This window comes from Chanodichthys erythropterus, chromosome 14, assembly GCF_024489055.1.
Source record: "Chanodichthys erythropterus isolate Z2021 chromosome 14, ASM2448905v1, whole genome shotgun sequence".
NCBI classification, from domain to species: Eukaryota; Metazoa; Chordata; class Actinopteri; order Cypriniformes; family Xenocyprididae; genus Chanodichthys; species Chanodichthys erythropterus.
Window position 1 is genome coordinate 7,510,704 of NC_090234.1, and position 19,200 is coordinate 7,529,903.

Consider the following 19,200-nt stretch of genomic DNA (forward strand, 5'->3'; position numbering starts at 1 on the left):
AGTCAATCACCTTTGTGAGGTAATGGAATAGAACATACAATTTTCCACCCGTGTGTGTGTGTGTGTGTGTGTATGTGTTTGCACGCATTTACATGCCAAACACACCCATTCAAATAAATGTATTCACACACAAAGAACCCTTTCAATGGCAAAGACAAAACCCTTACAAAATGTGCTGTAATGGTCACGGGGTATGAATGCATATCATGGTTACCATATTCTTATGCCATAGTATTTATCTGTAACTCCTGCTGAAAAGCTTAGATCAGTATACATTTTCATTATATTGGTTTATATACAGGTTGGTTTATGGTGTCTAACTAGTTGACTAAACATAGTCTAGCTAGTTAAACTGGTGGAACAGCTTTGTGGTGAGAACAGCACACCAGCATCCCAAACACAACATGCTAGTAACGGAAAAAAACATTAGCAATTTTTTTTAAAAAGCATCATTATATCACATCATGAGCAAAAGTCTATAGTTGTTCTGAATATCAGCAGGGCAGATACAAAGTATATAGGTCTGATATTCACACCAACAGCTGTCAGTTGAACAAATTATTTGAGTGAATAATTCAGTGACTTACAAAGATAGTCATTTGTTTTATCTCAAAATGGATCAGCAGTTTTGAACAAATCAGTTGAGTGAATAATTCAATGACTCACTTACAAAGATAACTCATTCAATATGACAGTGGCTGTATCCAAAATCGACTCCTGCTATATAGTAGGTAAAAAATGGTATGTGAAATTGTAGTATGTCTAAATTCACAAATGGATGACTTACTACTTTCGATGAATTTCTGAAGTGCACATTCGATGGAGACTTTACTATCCCACGAGATCACGGCAGAGGATTTGTGAATGGATGTCAAGCAGCACAACTGACACTGATAGGATACATGACAATAGCCGCTTTTCCACTGTTTGGTCAATGTGAGCCAGGGCCAACAATGTGCTGGGTGGGGCCAATAGCCTCGGTCCTCAAGCACCGTGGCCAAAATAAAATTGCATTTCCACTGTCTGGCCAGTAGCCCCGCAGTGCTGCCATAAAACCCACCCTTAACACGCCTCCATTGAATGATGTCACACAACCTCACCAATTTACCTTCAGCTGACTGAAAACTACCTAGGTCGCAAAATGAGCATTAAATGTTGAAGTTAGCTGATAGCCTGATATAATAACATGGGAAAGTGTGCAGCGGTGTTAAGCGTCTCCTGACTCAGGTAAACTCCGCCTCCACCACTCATCAAGCCCTAGTTGGCTCGCTTTGGACCAAGGTTTTCGGTGGGCCAAAAAACTCTAGCTGTTGGCCCAGAGCAAGCGCTGATAACGCCCAATCAAGCCACAGAAGTGACAGTGTTAAACGCGACTAGCCCTGGAACGCAACAGCATGCACGATTTTGGCCCAACAGTAGAAACGCAGCTAATGACATTGCGAATGTAGTACGTCTGGATTACATTCATACTACACACAATCATACTATAAAACATACTTTTTTAATAGTCACAAAGTAATTACTTATTCAAAAGAATCCAGTCACTTGTTTTATTCCTAAATGGTTCATCAGTTTTGGACAAATCAGTTGAATGAATGATTCAATGACTTACTGTTGTATTGATGTAAGCTGCAGAAAGTCACTGAAAAATCACTAATACACAGACTCACAGTTTGTCTGGAAAGCTCAAACACAAGCAGCATCACGCAGTGAAAAGCACTCTTGGAACACCGCTCAGTCAATCAGATTTGAAGACAGATGTTGTGCTGAATTCTGACTCTTTAGAGATAAGGACAAATCAGGTACCAGGTGCAAAAAGAGACTGGAAAGGATTCAGAATTTGAATCTATGCTATTGTATAATATAAACTGTTGTAAAATATAAGAATACTGAATGTTGTACAAAGGGCAGAAGATGAATATAAATGAGAGCAAGCACATTACAGAGGTATGGCCACAGTGTCCGTTTCATCTGCAGTGACTGGTGGCAGCTGGCACGTGTGCCAAAGGGTTTGGCATCAAAAAGAGGCACAGACTGTGCCCACAGAGCACTGCTCTCACATCAGCCACTAAAGGAATGACAAAGAAAGAGAAAGAGAGGACAAGCTAATCTTTCTGCCTCCTGAGAATAAAAGAGGAAATGTGAGAAATCTTTTTACCAACTGATGGCATAAAATGACTGCTGTCTGTCTGTCAGTCAGTCAGTCAGTCATCTAATTCTAAAACACATCTTTCCCAAATTGGACATTCATTTTAGCTGACATATGAGGTGTATCAGTGTGACTCTGTGCCTGTCATACCACCTCCCCACCACCAGAGGTCACCATTCCCTGACAGTGCTTTGGCAGTGTTTGACAATGTTTTCTAGTATTTAAATATAGGCCATAACTAATGCAATGTACTCACACAGCACTTAACGTCTAATAAATAAATGGACATGAAATATGGATTTGAGTTGAAATTGTGCTTGTGTTATTGTTTTTTAAAAGATAGCACAAAAAAGTGTCCAAATTCTTGGACTGAGAAAATAAAACATGCAGATATGAAAGACCTGAAGCTGGCACTGCTTTGTAGGAAATGTGTTGATCGTTTAGGGTCCAATTCTCCATGATCATATTCTACATCCCTTAATCCTATCCAATACCTAAACTTAACAACTACCTTACTAACTATTAATTAGCAGTAATTAGGAGTTTATTGAGGCAAAAGTCATAGTTAATAGTAAAATGTGACCCCAAAAGATTCTAAATGATGTGTAAAGGATCTCTAGTAGAAATTCTAATGAGAGCTGATACTAAAAGAATCTTTAAAGAATCTTCAAAGATCTGAAAATAATTCAAATGAATTTCTTAGGATACTTTAAAACCACAGAAATTTTATTAGCAATCCTATAAACATCCTCAAAGCAAATAATATATTCAGAGTCCAAAACAGTGTTTGTTCTTTTCTATGATCAGAGGATCGTTGCTGTCGCCTTCAGCAGCGGAAGGATGTGAATCTCTGTGGTGGAACCGATAAGATGTGGACAGATCCAGAAGATCAGACTGTGCATGAGCGTTTGGTGACTTGATTTTGTTCTGTATAACTAGATTAGATACCAAATAATCTTGACCGATGTCTCATAAACAGGCACTGCTGATTAGTGTTCAACTCTGTTCGGTGTGTATAGGCTGGAAGACCCCATCAGGATAATTGAGGTCTTTCCATCAGAATGCGCACACACAAACACACACTCTGGGCTTTTTCTCCCTGGCGACGGGTCTTGTGCGTGTGAGGCCTGTGATGGTGGCTCTCTGGTTGGTTGGCTGGCATGGGTTGCAGTGAGGGTGGTGTTAAGCCAGACTCCTGGCAGACTGTCTCTGTGTGTTTACATCCTCCTCAGTTTGTCTCCATTCTCCTTTTCATCCTGTCTCTACTCCTATATACACTTCCTTATTCTATTCTTATCAAAAAGGTTCAAAAATGCTAGACTACTGTACACACTCTACACTACCTATAGTTTATTTTCATTTACAAAGTATGTAAAGGTATTCATAATAATATAATTACAACAACAGTAATAATAAGAGTGGTGTGGTATTCATTTTTTCATTTTTAAGATGTTAAAATCAAGTATGATATTACTTCCTGTTCATTCATCACACTGGAAATGGAAGGTAAAACCGAGTGCACTGCATTGTGTTGATACAGTGTAACATGCAGAGATGATTTGCATACTGTGGACAGTAGGCTAAATGAAACCATGTTTAGTAACATTTTGTTGCCAACAACACAGACTCAGTTTGACTCATTTTGTTGCCACCTGCAGTCTGAACACTGAACAATGGGGTGTTGTGGTGTAGCAGCGAAAGCTCAAGGATTTATATTCAGAAGGTTAGTGCTTTATACAACATATTATGCCATGAGCGCTTAACCTCAAAATTACCGCAGGAGGATTGTAAGTGTAGAAGTGACACTGTGTGCACAATCTGCATCGTAAAAAGCGCTGTATAAATAAAGGTGACTTGACTTGACAAAGGCAACTGATATAATATACAGCTGATATAATATAATCAACAATAATATTGTTGAATATTAAGTGTGTGTGTGTGGGGGGGCTGTTGTGAACACTGTGTATTTATGATTCAGAGAGACTAATATTAGCATAGATGCATGCAACAAGTACATCGGAGTGTTATATCTTTTAACAGATGTGAATTATAGAAATGTGATTATGTGTTATGTGTATGCCAGGTTAAAGAGATGTGTTTTTAGTCTAGATTTAAACTGACAGAGTGTATCTGCTTTCCGAACAAGGCTAGAAAGACTTCCACAGTTTGGGTGCTAAATAGGAAAATGATCTACTAATTGCAGTTGATTTTGATAGGTATTATAAACTAGCCAGAATTTTTAGATCACAATAGATGTGAAGGACTATAATGTGTTAAGAGTAATGCTAAACCATTTAGTGCTTTGTAAGTAAGGGAGCCAATGCAGTGTTGACAGAACCGGGCTAATATGGTCATACTTCCTGGTTCTAGTAAGAACTCTAGCTGCTGCGTTTTGGACCAGCTGGAGTTTGTTTATTAAGCATGCAGGGCAACCACCCAGTAGAGCGTTACAGTAATCTAACCTTGATGTCATGAATGCATGAACTAACATTTCTGAATATGTTATTGAGAGCATATGTCATAATTTAGACACCGTTAATTTTGTGAATTGGTAAGTTTTGTTAGGGCGTGTAGAAATATAGAGCTGAGAATCATCATTGTAACAGTGAAAACTAACGGCATGCTTCCTAATGATATCTCCCAAGGGTAGCATGTACAGAGTGAAAAGCAACGGTCCTAGTACTGAGCCTTGCGGTACTTCATGGTGAATTTGTGATCAATGTGACACCTCTTCATTTACTACTACAAACTGATAACGGTCAGATAAACATGATTTGAACCATGTCAATGCAATTCCACTAATGCCAACATAATTTTCGAGTCTCTTCATAAGAATGTTGTGGTCGATCCAGTAACACTAATAGAGAGATACAACCACGATCTGATGATAAGAGCAAATCATTAGTAACTCTAATGAGAGCAGTCTTAGTACTATGATACTGTCTAAATCCTGACTGGAAATCCTCACAGATGCAATTTCTTTCTAAAAAGGAACATAATTGTGAGAATGCTGCCCTTGCTATTATTTATGACAGAAAAAAAAGAAAATCAAGATCGGTCTATAAAAACAAAACTAAATAGAGCAGGGAAACAGGAACTAAGGGAAACAAAACAGAACATCAAAATAAGAGTCCGTAATTGTGAAAAAAATCAAGTTGCATTTTTTAATAATAGGTTTAATAACACCCAGCTTAAAGGCATTTGATATGCTAATGACAATGATGAATTAATAGTATTAAGAAGAGAATCTATGACTTCTGGAAGCATCACTTTCAGTAGCTTAGTCAGTATAGGGTCTAACTTATATATTGTTGATTTTCATGATCTAACAAGTTTAGACAATTCTTCAAAGAATTGCCTCATTGTTCCAATTCTTTCAATTCAAAGAATGATTGGAATTGTTCCTCAGGGGGTCAATAGCATGACGTTTGATGTGATACTGTAGAAGACGGTTGCAAAATTATAATTTTCTCAGAAACAGTATCAATCATGCAAGTAAAGAAGTTCATAAAGTCATTACTGCTGTGCTATTTGAAAACATCTGAAGTTGATGCTTTATTTCACCTTAATTTACCCACAGTATTAAATAAATACCTAGGGCTGTGTTTGTTCTTAGAGAGTTAAAAAGTAAGCAGTTTTAGAAGTTTTTAAGGCCTTTCTGTGTGCAGTAATGTCCCTCCATTAAAATGTGAAATACCTCTGGTTTTGTTTTCTTCCAGCTGCACTCCATTTTTCAAGCTGCTCTCTTGAGTGTGCTCATCATACCATGGCGTCGGACTATTTCCATAATCTTCAAAGGAGCAACCATGTTTAAAGTGCTGAAAACGAGAGAGCCAATAGTTTCTGTTGCAACTAGGGCTGTGCGATTAATCATATTTGATTTTTCGATTTCGATTTTGGCTTCCAATGATGACCGAAATTAAACGATTACTGTGCCACTGCTGCATTCCGTCCCGCACACCTTCCTTTCCTTCACAGTGGTGTGCTTTCGTTCCTCCCTAAAAGCCCAAAAATTGACATCCAAATCAGCCAAGTAAGTGAGAGTTATGAAATGCAGTCTATTGTTGCTAAATTGTGGGACATGCTTGATATTAAACAGTGTTATTAAAAGTGTATTAAGCTATGAAAGAGATACTATTCCTGTGCGCGCACTCTGACTCTGAGACGGGGGCTACAGATATGTGCCTGAGCAGTCAAATAGCCAACACACAAATATGTTACACACAAATATAACAGTTCTACCGTATTTGTAACAGGGAGTTGGTTTTGCAGCCTTGGCTAAATGGATTAAACACAAGAGTAGATAATGATCTGAGATGATATCACATAGCTGCAGAATTTCAACGCCATCAACATCAATTCCATGTGTGAATTTTTGATCTAATGTATGATTATGACAATGAGGGCATACGGGTATAGCAAAAATAGTATTACACTATGCTTTTCCATATTTGACAAACTTGACATCAGCTGATTAGACGTCACTGAGCAAAAATGACTCAGAAAAGTGAAGTTGGTTCTGAGAAGAGACATTTGCTTTGATATTTTGGTATCCGGTACAATGACATTCAAATATATAAGCATACAATTACTTTCTGTAAATTTGAAAAAAATTCTATTTTTCAGTGATAAACTTAACCCAGAATTTAGTTATGTTGAAATATGCTTGTTATGTGGTTTGGTTACTTAAGGCAACAACTAGTTTATTTCAGTCACATGTTAGACCTCACTAGGGTAACCTAATATCAGAGGTTTACTAAATCCATAATTTTATAGATTTGCTCAAAAATGTTCACTGAGGGCCAATTTGATGCAAGCTCAGTGTCAGCAGCATGCAGAGACCGGAGTCAGATCTATTTTCTCCAAATTAGTCATTTATAGTTCCTGTTTCTGTTAATGTTCTCAGTCGTTGGAGTATATAACAGCCCTCGCCTGGCTAATCTCACTCTGACACAGACATAGTGTGAGGAAATGCATGTGGTCACATTCGTTTGCATGCTGTGATCATCAGCTAGTTCTGTTGCATGAAAACTGTTTGCAGCACCACTGCAAACTCTGATTGGTCTGTGGAAACAGATAGGAAGTGCAGCGCAACATTCAACAAAACCTTGGATCTGGATGCTCCAAATGTTCAGACAAAGGTGAGTCTTTCTTTAAGCATGAAAATGATGGAGTGAAGCTTGTGAGGGAGCGATGAAGTATCCTGGTAAAGGCTAGTGAGCATCTGAAAGTTAGTGACACTTTTTAAGCTGCTGCTTCTCTAACTGTGCTTAACCACAGAGGAAACTCAATGGAGGAAATGTAACTTGCTTTCTGGGTTTTCACAGCTTCTGAACAAGACCGTAATAATCTGCTTATATGCTGTGATATCTTACATTTCTCCTCATAAAAAGAGAATTTTCAATGCAAATCATGATTTAATGTTTGTCATAACTGTATTTTGACAGCTAGCAACTGGAGAACAGGATATACAATTTGAATGCAAATATTTAAAAAATAAATAAAAGTAAAGTTAATGTCTTAACAAATGAAGCAAAAATTAAGCACTTGTCCTTACAGAGCAATGTAGAAAATATCTCAAAGTTTTGGGGGTCAAAGGTATTTTTTTTTTTTTTTGTAAATAAATGAATACTTTTATTCAGCAAGAATGCATTAAATTGATCTGAAGTAACATAAAAGACATTTATAATGTTATAAAAGATTTCTAATTTAAATAAATACTGTTCTTTTGAGCTTTCTGTTCGTTAAAACACCCTGGAACAAAATGTATTGCGGTTTCATAAAAATATGAAGCAGCTGTTTTCAACATGGATAATCAGAATTTTTTCTTGAGCTCAAATCCGCATATTAGAATAATTTCTGAAGGATCATGTGACACTGAAGACTGGAATAATGATGCTGAAAATTCAACTTTGTTCACAGAAATAAATTACATTTTAGCATTCAGTTATTTTTAAATAGTAATAATATTTCACAATATTACTGTTTTTACTGACTGTGCGTTTTTGATCAAATAAATGCAGTCTCGGTGAACATAAGATCCCAAACTTTTGAATGGTATGCTGAAACAGAAAGGATTCAAAGCTAAACAAATTTTACAACATCTGAGTGTTTAATTTATGAAAAGGATGAATAGTTTTCTCTCACACCTGATGAATTTTACAACACTGTAAAAAGCAACAGACTGAGGTTAGATGTAAGCTCAGGTCTGTTACTGTAAAATGAGCTTTTTTCTTCTTCTTCTTTAAAACACTTGAGCAGGAAGTAATTGGTCTCAGTGTGATCATTTGAGAAGCAGATAAGAGCTTTTGACAGTATAACTGCTTGAAGCTGGTCAAATTTTTGCCTCTGGATAACAAATCACACAGATATAAAGAAGGTAAGTTGTTACATTCCTGAAGATAAAAATGTGAGTGGTGTTTGCTCATACAAATCTATTGGTCACATGTTGGCAACTTTCCCAGTGTTTGCTCTGCTCTTGCTAAGGTGTACTGATTAGTTGCTTGATAGTTGTGAGAGAGCGAGAAATCGATTAAGAGGCTTCATCTGAGAGGTTACTAGAGGGTGTTGGTAGGTAGGGTTTTGGTTTCTTGTGTGGTTCTTGTGTTTTTTTCAGTAGCAGTTCTGCTGTTATAAGGAAATGAATGGCACTGTGCCAGCATCTGCCTGAAGCCACTCTGAATTTAAGAGAAGAAGCAACACGGCATGTCACGATTTTGCCGCTTATGTCAAATATCCACAGTGATGCACACGAGTAATCAGGTCACAGCTGTGCAACAGCAGTTAAAAGACAGTTGTGTCGTATCTTTCATGAAATTCATAGGGTAAAACTTGAGCTTGGTTTGAGCAAAAGATAATCATGTGCGAGATCTTTGGAGCATAGCATCTCTTTTTTATTTTTTTGTTTTTCCCATGTGACCCTAATATAGTGAACACCTGCTGTTTTGTCACTTTCTTACGGTTAGCTGAACTTCAGAGTGCTTGTTTTGACGGAATATGGTTAAAGTCGGATGTAGCATTTAGGGTAAACTAAACTGTTGAAACTTGTGTGTCCTATTTAAATATATTTGTAATTACAAATTTGTGATGATGAAGCTGCAATTTAGTACATTTATAATCAAGTACTTTAGTATGTTAGTCAACAAAATAAGTGTACTTCTTTAAAGCATGACAAAAGATTATTAAACATAACTTTTCAATAACACTTTAGACATTATTACAAAGTGCACTTTTTAAAAAGTGTGTTAAGAAACATAATCATGAAAGTGTCTCTCTTTAAGTGCACTTAAATGGCCTTTTCATTTCATTAATATTATTATTGATCTGCAAGATTTGAAGTACTTTCAAAACACTTCTTTTTCACAAGGGCATTTAAACTACAAAAGGGTAAGTTTGAGGTATCAGTGTGTGTGTGTGTGTGTGTGTGTGTATCTTTTGATATCCTGTGTTTTAATTTGCGACTTAACGGGAATTGCAACAAAAACAGCTGACATTAAGGTATGTGTCTTCAGAGGATGCGCTAGTGTGACACTTCCTCAACTTCCTTATCAGCTTGGTTGTTGTTGATTAGTTGCTAATGTGCTCTTGTATTTTGTTTTTTTCACAGTCTTTTAGGTTAAGAGTGAAACAAAACAGGACAGAAAAGAAACTATGCCTGGACCTCCACCCCCGCCCCCTCCCGGCCCCCCTCCAACCTTCGCAGTGGTATGTTACCATTGTTCAGAGCTACAGATTTTCATAAATAGCTTAAATTAGTATTTAAAAATATTTATACTGTACCAAATACTAGTATTTTCAGAATGATTATGTTGATAGTTCATGGTTACACTTTATTTTAAGGTGTCTGTGTTACAGTGTAATTATGCATTTAAGTACTGTGTAATAATAATTATAAATTATACATAATTTATAGTTATTTCTACAATAACTACATGTAACGTGTAACAAGGACACTGTAAAATAAAGTGTTACCTAGTTAATTTGTATGAAATGGAACAGGATCTCACATAAACCAAATGCTCAAGTGATCAGATATTGGGATCAATAGAAGATATGCAGTGTACAGGTTGATCAATTATATGGGTAATTTTCTGGAAGCAGTGTCATTTGTGCCTGAATATTGAAAGGTTTTAAATCATTTCATTTGACAAGTTTACTTTTTCCACCTCAAAGCCCCAGGGCCATAACTCCCACAGATATTGCTGGATCCATAGACATATAATAAACACTTAAACATTTATTATATGTCTATGGCTGGATCACCATAAGAGGACATTTAGAGATCAAAGACAACAGATATGGGCTTTTCAAGACCTTTAAACTGTTACTTTCAATCTTAAATGTGGTTATAGAGTGCTGCAGCGATGATGTATTTGGACAAAACCCAAAAGGATTTATCTGTTGGCTTTTGAATTACTGCATAAAATAATCTCTGTGAAAGTTTATGATTCTTACACGATGTGTTCATCATAATTAATAATGGACCCTTTTCACATTTTCCAGGGTTCTCAGAAGCGGAAGTCATCATAAATATAAAAATACATGATAGCATTTCCACGACTTTCCAAATGAAATAGAGATTGAAAACAGCAGTCAGAAGAGAGAAAGTTGTCAAATTTGCCTTCACTCCCTCAGCCGTTGTGCTAGACAAACCCTCAAAGCAGTGATCATTTACTGCAAATGTAATGTAACACAAAGTATAGCATATATTCATTTAAAAATGAAAATATTCAAACATTTTACTCGATTTCTGATGTTGATAACTGTGAAAATGAGTCATCATGGGTTCATCTTCTCAAATTAACACAAATTTGATGAATTTTGAAGTGTAAATACGATTGGCAGAAGTAAATAGCTAAACGAAGGCTATAAACGAACTACACCACAATCACATGACTTCAACATCACCAAAATTAAGCTTCCTGCAGCTCTTTCAGGTTTATTTAAAAACATTTTACCTTTGAGTTGTGTGATGATGTTTATTTATTTATTGTAAATGTGGGTACTAAATTTGAATTTGAATTTACTTCACGACTGTTAAAAATGTATGTTCTATATACAATTAATTATACAGATTTATTTCACTAATTCCATTCAAAAAAGTGAAACTTGTATATTATATTCATTCATTACACACAGACTGATATATTTCAAATGTTTATTTTTTTTAATTTTGATAATTATAACTGACAATTAAGGAAAATCCCAAATTCAGTATCTCAGAAAATTAGAATATTGTGAAAAGGTTCAATATTGAAGACACCTGGTGCCACACTCTAATCAGTTAATTAACTCAAAACACCTGCAAAGGCCTTTAAATGGTCTCTCAGTCTAGTTCTGTAGGCTACACAATCATGGGGAAGACTGCTGACTTGACAGTTGTCCAAAAGACAACCACTGACACCTTGCACAAGGAGGGCAAGATACAAAAGGTCATTGCAAAAGAGGCTGGCTGTTCACAGAGCTCTGTGTCCAAGCACATTAATAGAGAGGCGAAGGGAAGGAAAAGATGTGGTAGAAAAAAAAGTGTACAAGCAATAGGGATAACCACACCCTGGAGAGGATTGTGAAACAAAACCCATTCAAAAATGTGGGGGAGATTCACAAAGAGTGGACTGCAGCTGGAGTCAGTGCTTCAAGAACCACTACGCACAGACGTATGCAAGACACGGGTTTCAGCTGTCGCATTCCTTGTGTCAAGCCACTCTTGAACAACAGACAGCATCAGAAGCGTCTCGCCTGGGCTAAAGACAAAAAGGACTGGACTGCTGCTGAGTGGTCCAAAGTTATGTTCTCTGATGAAAGTAAATTTTGCATTTCCTTTGGAAATCAGGGTCCCAGAGTCTGGAGGAAGAGAGGAGAGGCACACAATCCATGTTGCTTGAGGTCCAGTGTAAAGTTTCCACAGTCAGTGATGGTTTGGGGTGCCATGTCATCTGCTGGTGTTGGTCCACTGCGTTTTCTGAGGTCCAAGGTCAATGCAGCCGTATACCAGGAAGTTTTAGAGTACTTCATGCTTCCTGCTGCTGACCAACTTTATGGAGATGCAGATTTCATTTTCCAACAGGACTTGGCACCTGCACACAGTGCCAAAGCTACCAGTACCTGGTTTAGAGTCATGTTTAGTGATGTGAAAATACAAAGTCAATGACAGACCGTCATGCAAGTTTACTGCAGCAATGCTGCCTTGAACTTCAAACTTTTGAAAATCCAGTGTTTAGTTGAGGCGCTCAACGACGCTTTCTTCTTGCATGAGGGGGTTTGGCATCATGACAGCTTTGTTTCCAGGCAGACTGTTAAAGAACGCGACACAGACGGAAACCCTGTAGAAATCAACCAATCAGATGACGACTTCAAAACTCCCAAAGTGTTTCTCATTTTCTGTGCCATATGCATCAGACTTTCAGCCAATGGTCCGTGAGCTTGATGTTTGAGCCTAATGTTCACTAGACTTATTTCAGGCATTTAACAACAACAAAAAAACTTGTTAAAACAACCCACTGACTTCAGGATGATGGAACCACAAGTGCTAAAATACTTGTTTACGGGTTGTGGCCTACAAAAATACAACATCCCTGCAGCTCTCTATAGCCTTGCTCCACGTACAAGTTGTTATTTATCGTAAAACAACAACAACAAACCCTAATGCACTGTATTTCAACCATAAGTTTAATTTATATAATTTAAATAGACACTGGAGAAAGTTTATAATTGACCAAAATGCTGTTTTTATTGTTTCAACCATTGAACATTATGGGGTTGGCGATCAGAGCAAAAATAGCTAATAACTAGCAAATAACAATAAGCGTGTCAATTTCTTTCCCATAAATAAGTTGAAATATTGAGCCTGATGACGTAAATGTAAGTGTCATCACAATTAAATACTGATGAAATACTGTACTTTCTTATTTCTGTTTGAACCATGTGGTCACAAAAGCACACAATATGGCATTGTGTAACATGTGTAGCCTTATTATGTAACATACAACGCAATTCTATTCAAAGATCTATTTTGAGTTGTGTTTATGGAGCCTCTCTAATTTACATTTACTTTCACAGGCAAACACAGAGAAGCCGAATCTGAGCAGAAATGAGCAGCAAGGGAGAAATGCTTTACTGTCAGATATCAGCAAAGGGGCTCGACTGAAGAAAGCAGTCACCAATGATCGGAGCAGCCCAATTCTGGACAGTGAGTTAAACTTGTTTTGTTTTCAATATATTTTCTAATATATATATATATATATATATATATATATATATATATATATATATATATATATATATATATATATATATATATATATATATATATATATATATATATATATATAAAACACTCTTAAAAATCAATGGTTCCATGAAGAACTTTTAAAATCCATGAAACCTTCCATCGCACAAAATGTTCTTTAAAAAAAAAAAACTGTTCTTTTAAGAACTGTTCACTGGAGAACCACAAACTGTTCTTCTGGTTTGCTATTGGTCGATCTAATGTGAGGGACAGGTTGCCCCGCCCTGCCGAGATTCCTGACAGAATCAGTCTTAGACATCCTGATAACACTGGTCCAGGTATTACAGAGGGTGCATGAATAATAATAATAATAAAAAAAAAAACAATAATAATAATAATAATAAAAAAACCAATGTGCATGGATAAATAACAAATACTGCAATATTCCTTAAAAAATTTGAATGGTCAATTTTTTGATTTCATGGTGACTTTAGGAGTGTAGAGTCAAAGACATTCTGAAGCATTAAGTGATACATTTTATTTTATTTAAAAGTAAATGAAAGCAATTAATTTATAGAAGTATTAATTGATATTTTTTTATTTACACAGAGCCAAAAGGAGGTGGAGGAGGTGGAGGAGGTGGAGGAGGAGGAGGAGGAGGAGGAGGAGGTTTTGGGGGTGGAGCTCCAGGTGGACTGGGCGGGCTGTTTCAGGGTGGAATGCCAAGACTGAGATCATCAGGAGGCAACAATGGTAATCATTAAAAAAAAAAAAAAAAAAAAAAAAAATCATATTTAATATTACTTAATACTACATTCAAGCCTGAAATTAAAGGGGTAAAAATCTAAAAATAATTAAAATAAAATAAAAATTAAATATAAATATTACATAATCCTATTTATAAACAGAATTTAATAAGAATTTATAATTTAATTATAGTTTTTTACATTGTGACAGAAATAAAAAATCAATCTTATTCTATTTATAATTTAATCATATTTGTTTTGCATTGTGAAAAAATGTAAATCAAAATGTGTTTATACTATTCTTTACTGTGATTTATGTCTACTATAATATACTATACTACACTATACAATGCTATGCTATATATTATGCTATACTATACCTGTATAATACAATAATAACCCTAATGTAGTTCTATTATTTTTTGCATTGACAAAAACTGAAACTGTACTTTTCTTCTTATTTGTTTTTGGGTGCCGTTAAAACAGTAAGATCACCAATGCCTCCCACAACGGGGAGATTCCCAGCGCCCAGCAGCCCAGCAGGAAACAGACCCCCAGTCCCAGTCTCCGGACGACCTTCTCCTGGGAGGGCTGGACCACCACCTGTACCATCGTCAGCACGCCCATCCCCGCACAGCTCTCCTAGCGGCCCACCACCTCTACCTGGAAACCGACCGTCAAGTTCCTCACCTTCACAACCCCCAAGCCAGCCGGGCAGACGTCCGAGCCTTCCTCAAGCCCCGAGGGAGTCCCAGTCTTCTTTCCCTCCTCCACCAATGCCTGCAAGTGCCCGGCCATCATTACCAACAATCCCTAGCAGGCCCTCAGATGGCTTCCCTCCTCCACCACCCACTGGAGGGAGCAGAGCATCATTTTCTCGAGATGGTCCAACTTCTTTCCCTCCAGCACCAATGCCTGCAAGTGCCCGGCCGCCATTACCAACAATCCCTAGCAGGCCCTCGGATGACTTCCCTCCCCCTCCACCAGCCACTGGAGGGAGCAGAGCATCATTTTCTCGTGATGGTCCAACTTCTTTCCCTCCAGCACCAATGCCTGCAAGTGCCCGGCCGCCATTACCAACAATCCCTAGCAGGCCCTCAGATGACTTCCCTCCCCCTCCGCCAGCCACTGGAGGAAGAGCATCATTTTCTCGAGATGGCCCACTACCACCACCACCACCATCAACTGAGAGTAAACCATTGAGTTCTCAGAGGCCTATGGGTAATCTGCCTCCATCCTTACCTCCAGGAAGAGGGGGGGCGCCACCCATCCCACCATCCCCAAGGGAGGAGCCCAACACTAGAGGCAGTCCGAGAAACAGCCTTCCTCCTCCGCCTCCACCTGGACGCTCCAGCCCACTGCCACCACCGCCCAATGAGAGGCCTCCTCCATCAGGGCGGAGCCCATCTGTACGGTCAGGTATGCGGAAGTTCATTTTTTACTGACACATTATTTTTTTTACTCACACAATATTGTCAAATTCATGTCAATTTTATTTGTATGGCACTTTTCACAATACACATTGTGTCAAAGCAACTTTTACAGAAAATGATGACGTTAATATTTATAAAATCTTAAAGGGTTAGTTCACCCAAAAAATTTAATTTTGTCATTAATTACTCACCCTCATGTTGTTCCACACCTGCTGTAAGACCGTTGTTCATCTTGGAAACAAATTAAGATATTTTTTGATAAAATCCGATGGCTCAGTGAGGCCTGCATTGACAGCAAGATAATTTACACTTTCAGTGCCCAGAAAGCTACTAAAGACGTATTAAAAACAGTTCAAGTGACTACAGTGGTTCAACCTTAATGTTATGACAAGAATGCTTTTTGTGCGGCAAAAAACAAACAAACAAAATAACGACTTTATGACAATATCTAGTGATGGGCAATTTCAAAACACTGATTCATGAAGCTTTACGAATCGTTTATTTTGAAACAAGGATTCGGAGTGCCAAAGTCACGTGATTTCAGTAAATGACTCTTTGTTACGTCATAAGTGTTTCGAAATTTCAATGGTTCACCACTAGGGGGTGTGACTTTGGCAGTTTAATAGGCACTCCGAACCACTGATTCAAAACAAATGATTCGTAAAGCTTCGAAGCTTCATGAAGCAGTGTTTTGAAATCGCCCATCACTAGATATTGTTGAATAAATTCGTTATTTTGTTTTTTTTGGGGCACAGAAAGTATTCTCGTCACTTCATAACATTAAGGTTGAACCACTGTAGTCACATGAACTGTTTCAAATATGTCTTTAGTAGCTTTCTGGGCATCTGAAGGTTTTAAAGATCTTGCTGGCGATGCAGGCCTCATCAGATTTTATCAAAAATATCTTAATTTGTGTTCTGAAGATAAATTAAGTTCTTACGGATGCAGAATTATCTAACTTTAATGATAAACCAAATCCTATGAAAATCATCTACTGATGTCTATTGCAGATATACTAGATATTCATCCATGCGTATTAGATTGCAGGCGCTTAGTCAACTTGCTTTGCGTGTTCACTGACAGATATGGCGGACGGCTTACGTAACAGATGCTAATAAGGCATTTTTTAGGGTTAGTAGGGTTATACATATTGACATATGCTTATTATTACATAAGACTGACAAGATGGAAAGTGATATTGAGGTCATATGAAATACCAAAACATGTTTTGCCATGACATATCGGAAATGGCAACATCTGCTCAAACCAAAGTAGTGACATTTTTTAAAATGCAACTAGTATGACTAACTAATATGACATCTATCTTTAAAAGTAGAAAAGTCTCTCCATTTTTCAAAATAAAAATAGAGTAAAAACAGTAATATTTGAAAACATTGTTAGAAATAACAATTTTCTGTTTTCTTATCATTTAAAATGTAATTTATTCCTGTGATCAAAGCTGAATTTTCAGCATTGTTACTCCAGTCTTCAGTGTCACATGATCCTTCAGATGTGATGATTTGAGCTCAGGTATCAATTATTTTTGATGCTCATTTATTAACAATGATTTTTATTATTATCATCAATATTTCAATATATCAATATTATCATCAACAGTTGTGCTGCTTAATACTTTTGTGGAAACCATGAAACTTTTTTTTCAGGATTCTTTGATCATTTGTGACTTTATAAATGTCTTTACTGTCACTTTTGATCAATTTAATCCATCCTTGATGAATCGTATTATTTTTAAAAATCTTACTGACCACAACGGAGTAATTAGTAATAGTAGGAATTACACCTTAATATGCTTTTAAAATACATAAAATATTGAAATGTGAATTTGGAAATGCCTGTAGACACACGGTTCAGTTGACTCTTATGAGGTTTAAAAACAAGACATTGTTTTATTATTTTGTGGATTCATCATTATGCGACTGAACCTCCCCTCCAGGTCCTCTTCCACCTCCACCAGCAGGAGGAAACAGAGCCGGGATGTCTTCCCCCGCACCTCCTCCGAATCGTCCCGGTGGATCAGGCAGACCCCCTCTGCCCCCAGACCCTGCCAGAGTGCCCAGCTTCCCTCCTGCACCTCCCCCCGACACCATCAACGGCTACCAGTGCCCTCCACCACCTGCCACAGGTATGACTGCCACAGAACCTCTGTGGTCTCAAAGGGTTACTTCACCCCAAAATAAAAATTCTGTCATTTATTACTCACGCTTATGCCGTTCCACACCCGTAATCGTTCATCTTTGAAACACAAATTAAGATATTTTAGTTGAAATCCGATGGCTCCGTGAGGCCTCCATAGGGAGCAATGACATTTCCTCTCTCAAGATCCATTAATGTACTAAAAACATATTTAAATCAGCTCATGTGAGTACAGTGGTTCAATATTAATATTATAAAGCGACGAGAATATTTTTGGTGCGCCAAAAAATCAAAATAACGATATAGTAATGGCCGATTTCAAAACACTGCTTCAGGAAGCATCGGAGCACAAATGAATCAGCGTGTCAAATCAGCGTCAACAACACACGTGCGCCATGGTGCTCTCGCGAACGTGTTGGAGATTAATATTTTGTAAATAAAATGGTAAATTGTGTTTGTTTGTGTTTTTTTGCAAACAAAGCATGTCGTTCCAAACCCTATTTCTCTCTTCAGTGAAATGTTAAAGATAATATTTTGAAGAATGTGGGTAACCAAACTGTTTCAGTTCCCATTGACTTAAACAAAAAATACAAAAGAAGTCAAAAGGAACTGAAACCGTTTGGTTGCTGTGTTCTGGAGAAGAAAGAAAGTCATACAGGTTTGGAAGTAAAAGATGACAGAATTTTCATTGTGGGTGAACCTTTCCTTTAATGTCTACAGAGAGCAGATGTACATATGGTTATGTAAATGAATCAAAACTGTGCTACTGAAAAACCGAGTGCTAATGTAATTGTTATCGACTGACTCTGTTGGGCCGTACATATCCTTTCGTATTCTTTTCTTCTAGATGAGTGGGGGATGAGGTTCTCCTTCCATCCTCTGTCTGAATTACCTCCACCAGAGCCGTACGTCTCCTTCTCGAAGTCTTACCCCAGTAAGGCCGGGGGCAAAGGTGTGTGTTGTTGTGAATCTAGTCTGATGCTAATGTCCACCCACATAGGATTTGATGATTGGTTGTGTTTTTCTGCTTTTACAGTACACATGTAAAAGTTTATATCTGCTTGTTTTTCAGGAATCAGAGACAGAGGAGCGCCACCTTTGCCACCAATACCCAGATGAAATGTTTTGGCATTATTATAGCGTGAGCTGGATTTTCATCTGCCGAATGAGACTCAAAAACTCATTTTTTACCTTTACATTTTATTTCTTTCATTTTATTTCAAATCATAGTAAAAATGTATGTCCAGATATGGCAATTAAAGTGCATTCTGTCAAAAGTTTGTTTTAATCAGTTCATCTGCAGTTTGAAATGAAGACATTTTGTGTGTGTGTACAGGTTTAACTTACATTGTGAGGGACAAATAAAAGGATGATAAAATCTGAGATTAATAAACATACTAAATGAGGTTTGTGTGCGTGTGTGTGTGTGTGTGTGTGTAGGTGTGTGTGTGTGTGTGTAGGTGTGTGTGTGTGTGTGTATGTGTGTGTGTG

At 37.3% G+C, this 19,200-nt stretch overlaps 1 protein-coding gene across 3 annotated transcripts; it reads left to right on the forward strand.

Annotated features, from left to right (window-relative positions):
• The first annotated feature begins 7,067 nt into the window (after positions 1–7,067).
• On the forward strand, positions 7,068–19,130 carry wipf1a (WAS/WASL interacting protein family, member 1a). 3 transcript variants are annotated; one of them, XM_067410047.1, is made up of 8 exons: positions 7,068–7,290; positions 9,756–9,853; positions 13,208–13,337; positions 13,986–14,129; positions 14,609–15,541; positions 17,510–17,698; positions 18,557–18,661; positions 18,782–19,128. In XM_067410047.1, the coding sequence occupies exons 2-8, from the start codon at positions 9,800–9,802 to the stop codon at positions 18,826–18,828; spliced, it is 1,602 nt and encodes a 533-aa protein (XP_067266148.1). In that variant the 5' UTR covers positions 7,068–7,290; positions 9,756–9,799; the 3' UTR covers positions 18,829–19,128. The 3 variants fall into 3 exon arrangements, with proteins under 3 accessions (XP_067266148.1, XP_067266149.1, XP_067266150.1); XM_067410048.1 differs by having other exon boundaries at positions 7,290–7,379; positions 18,782–19,130; XM_067410049.1 differs by lacking the exon at positions 7,068–7,290 and adding an exon at positions 7,419–8,528 and having other exon boundaries at positions 18,782–19,130.
• Positions 19,131–19,200: the final 70 nt, after the last annotated feature.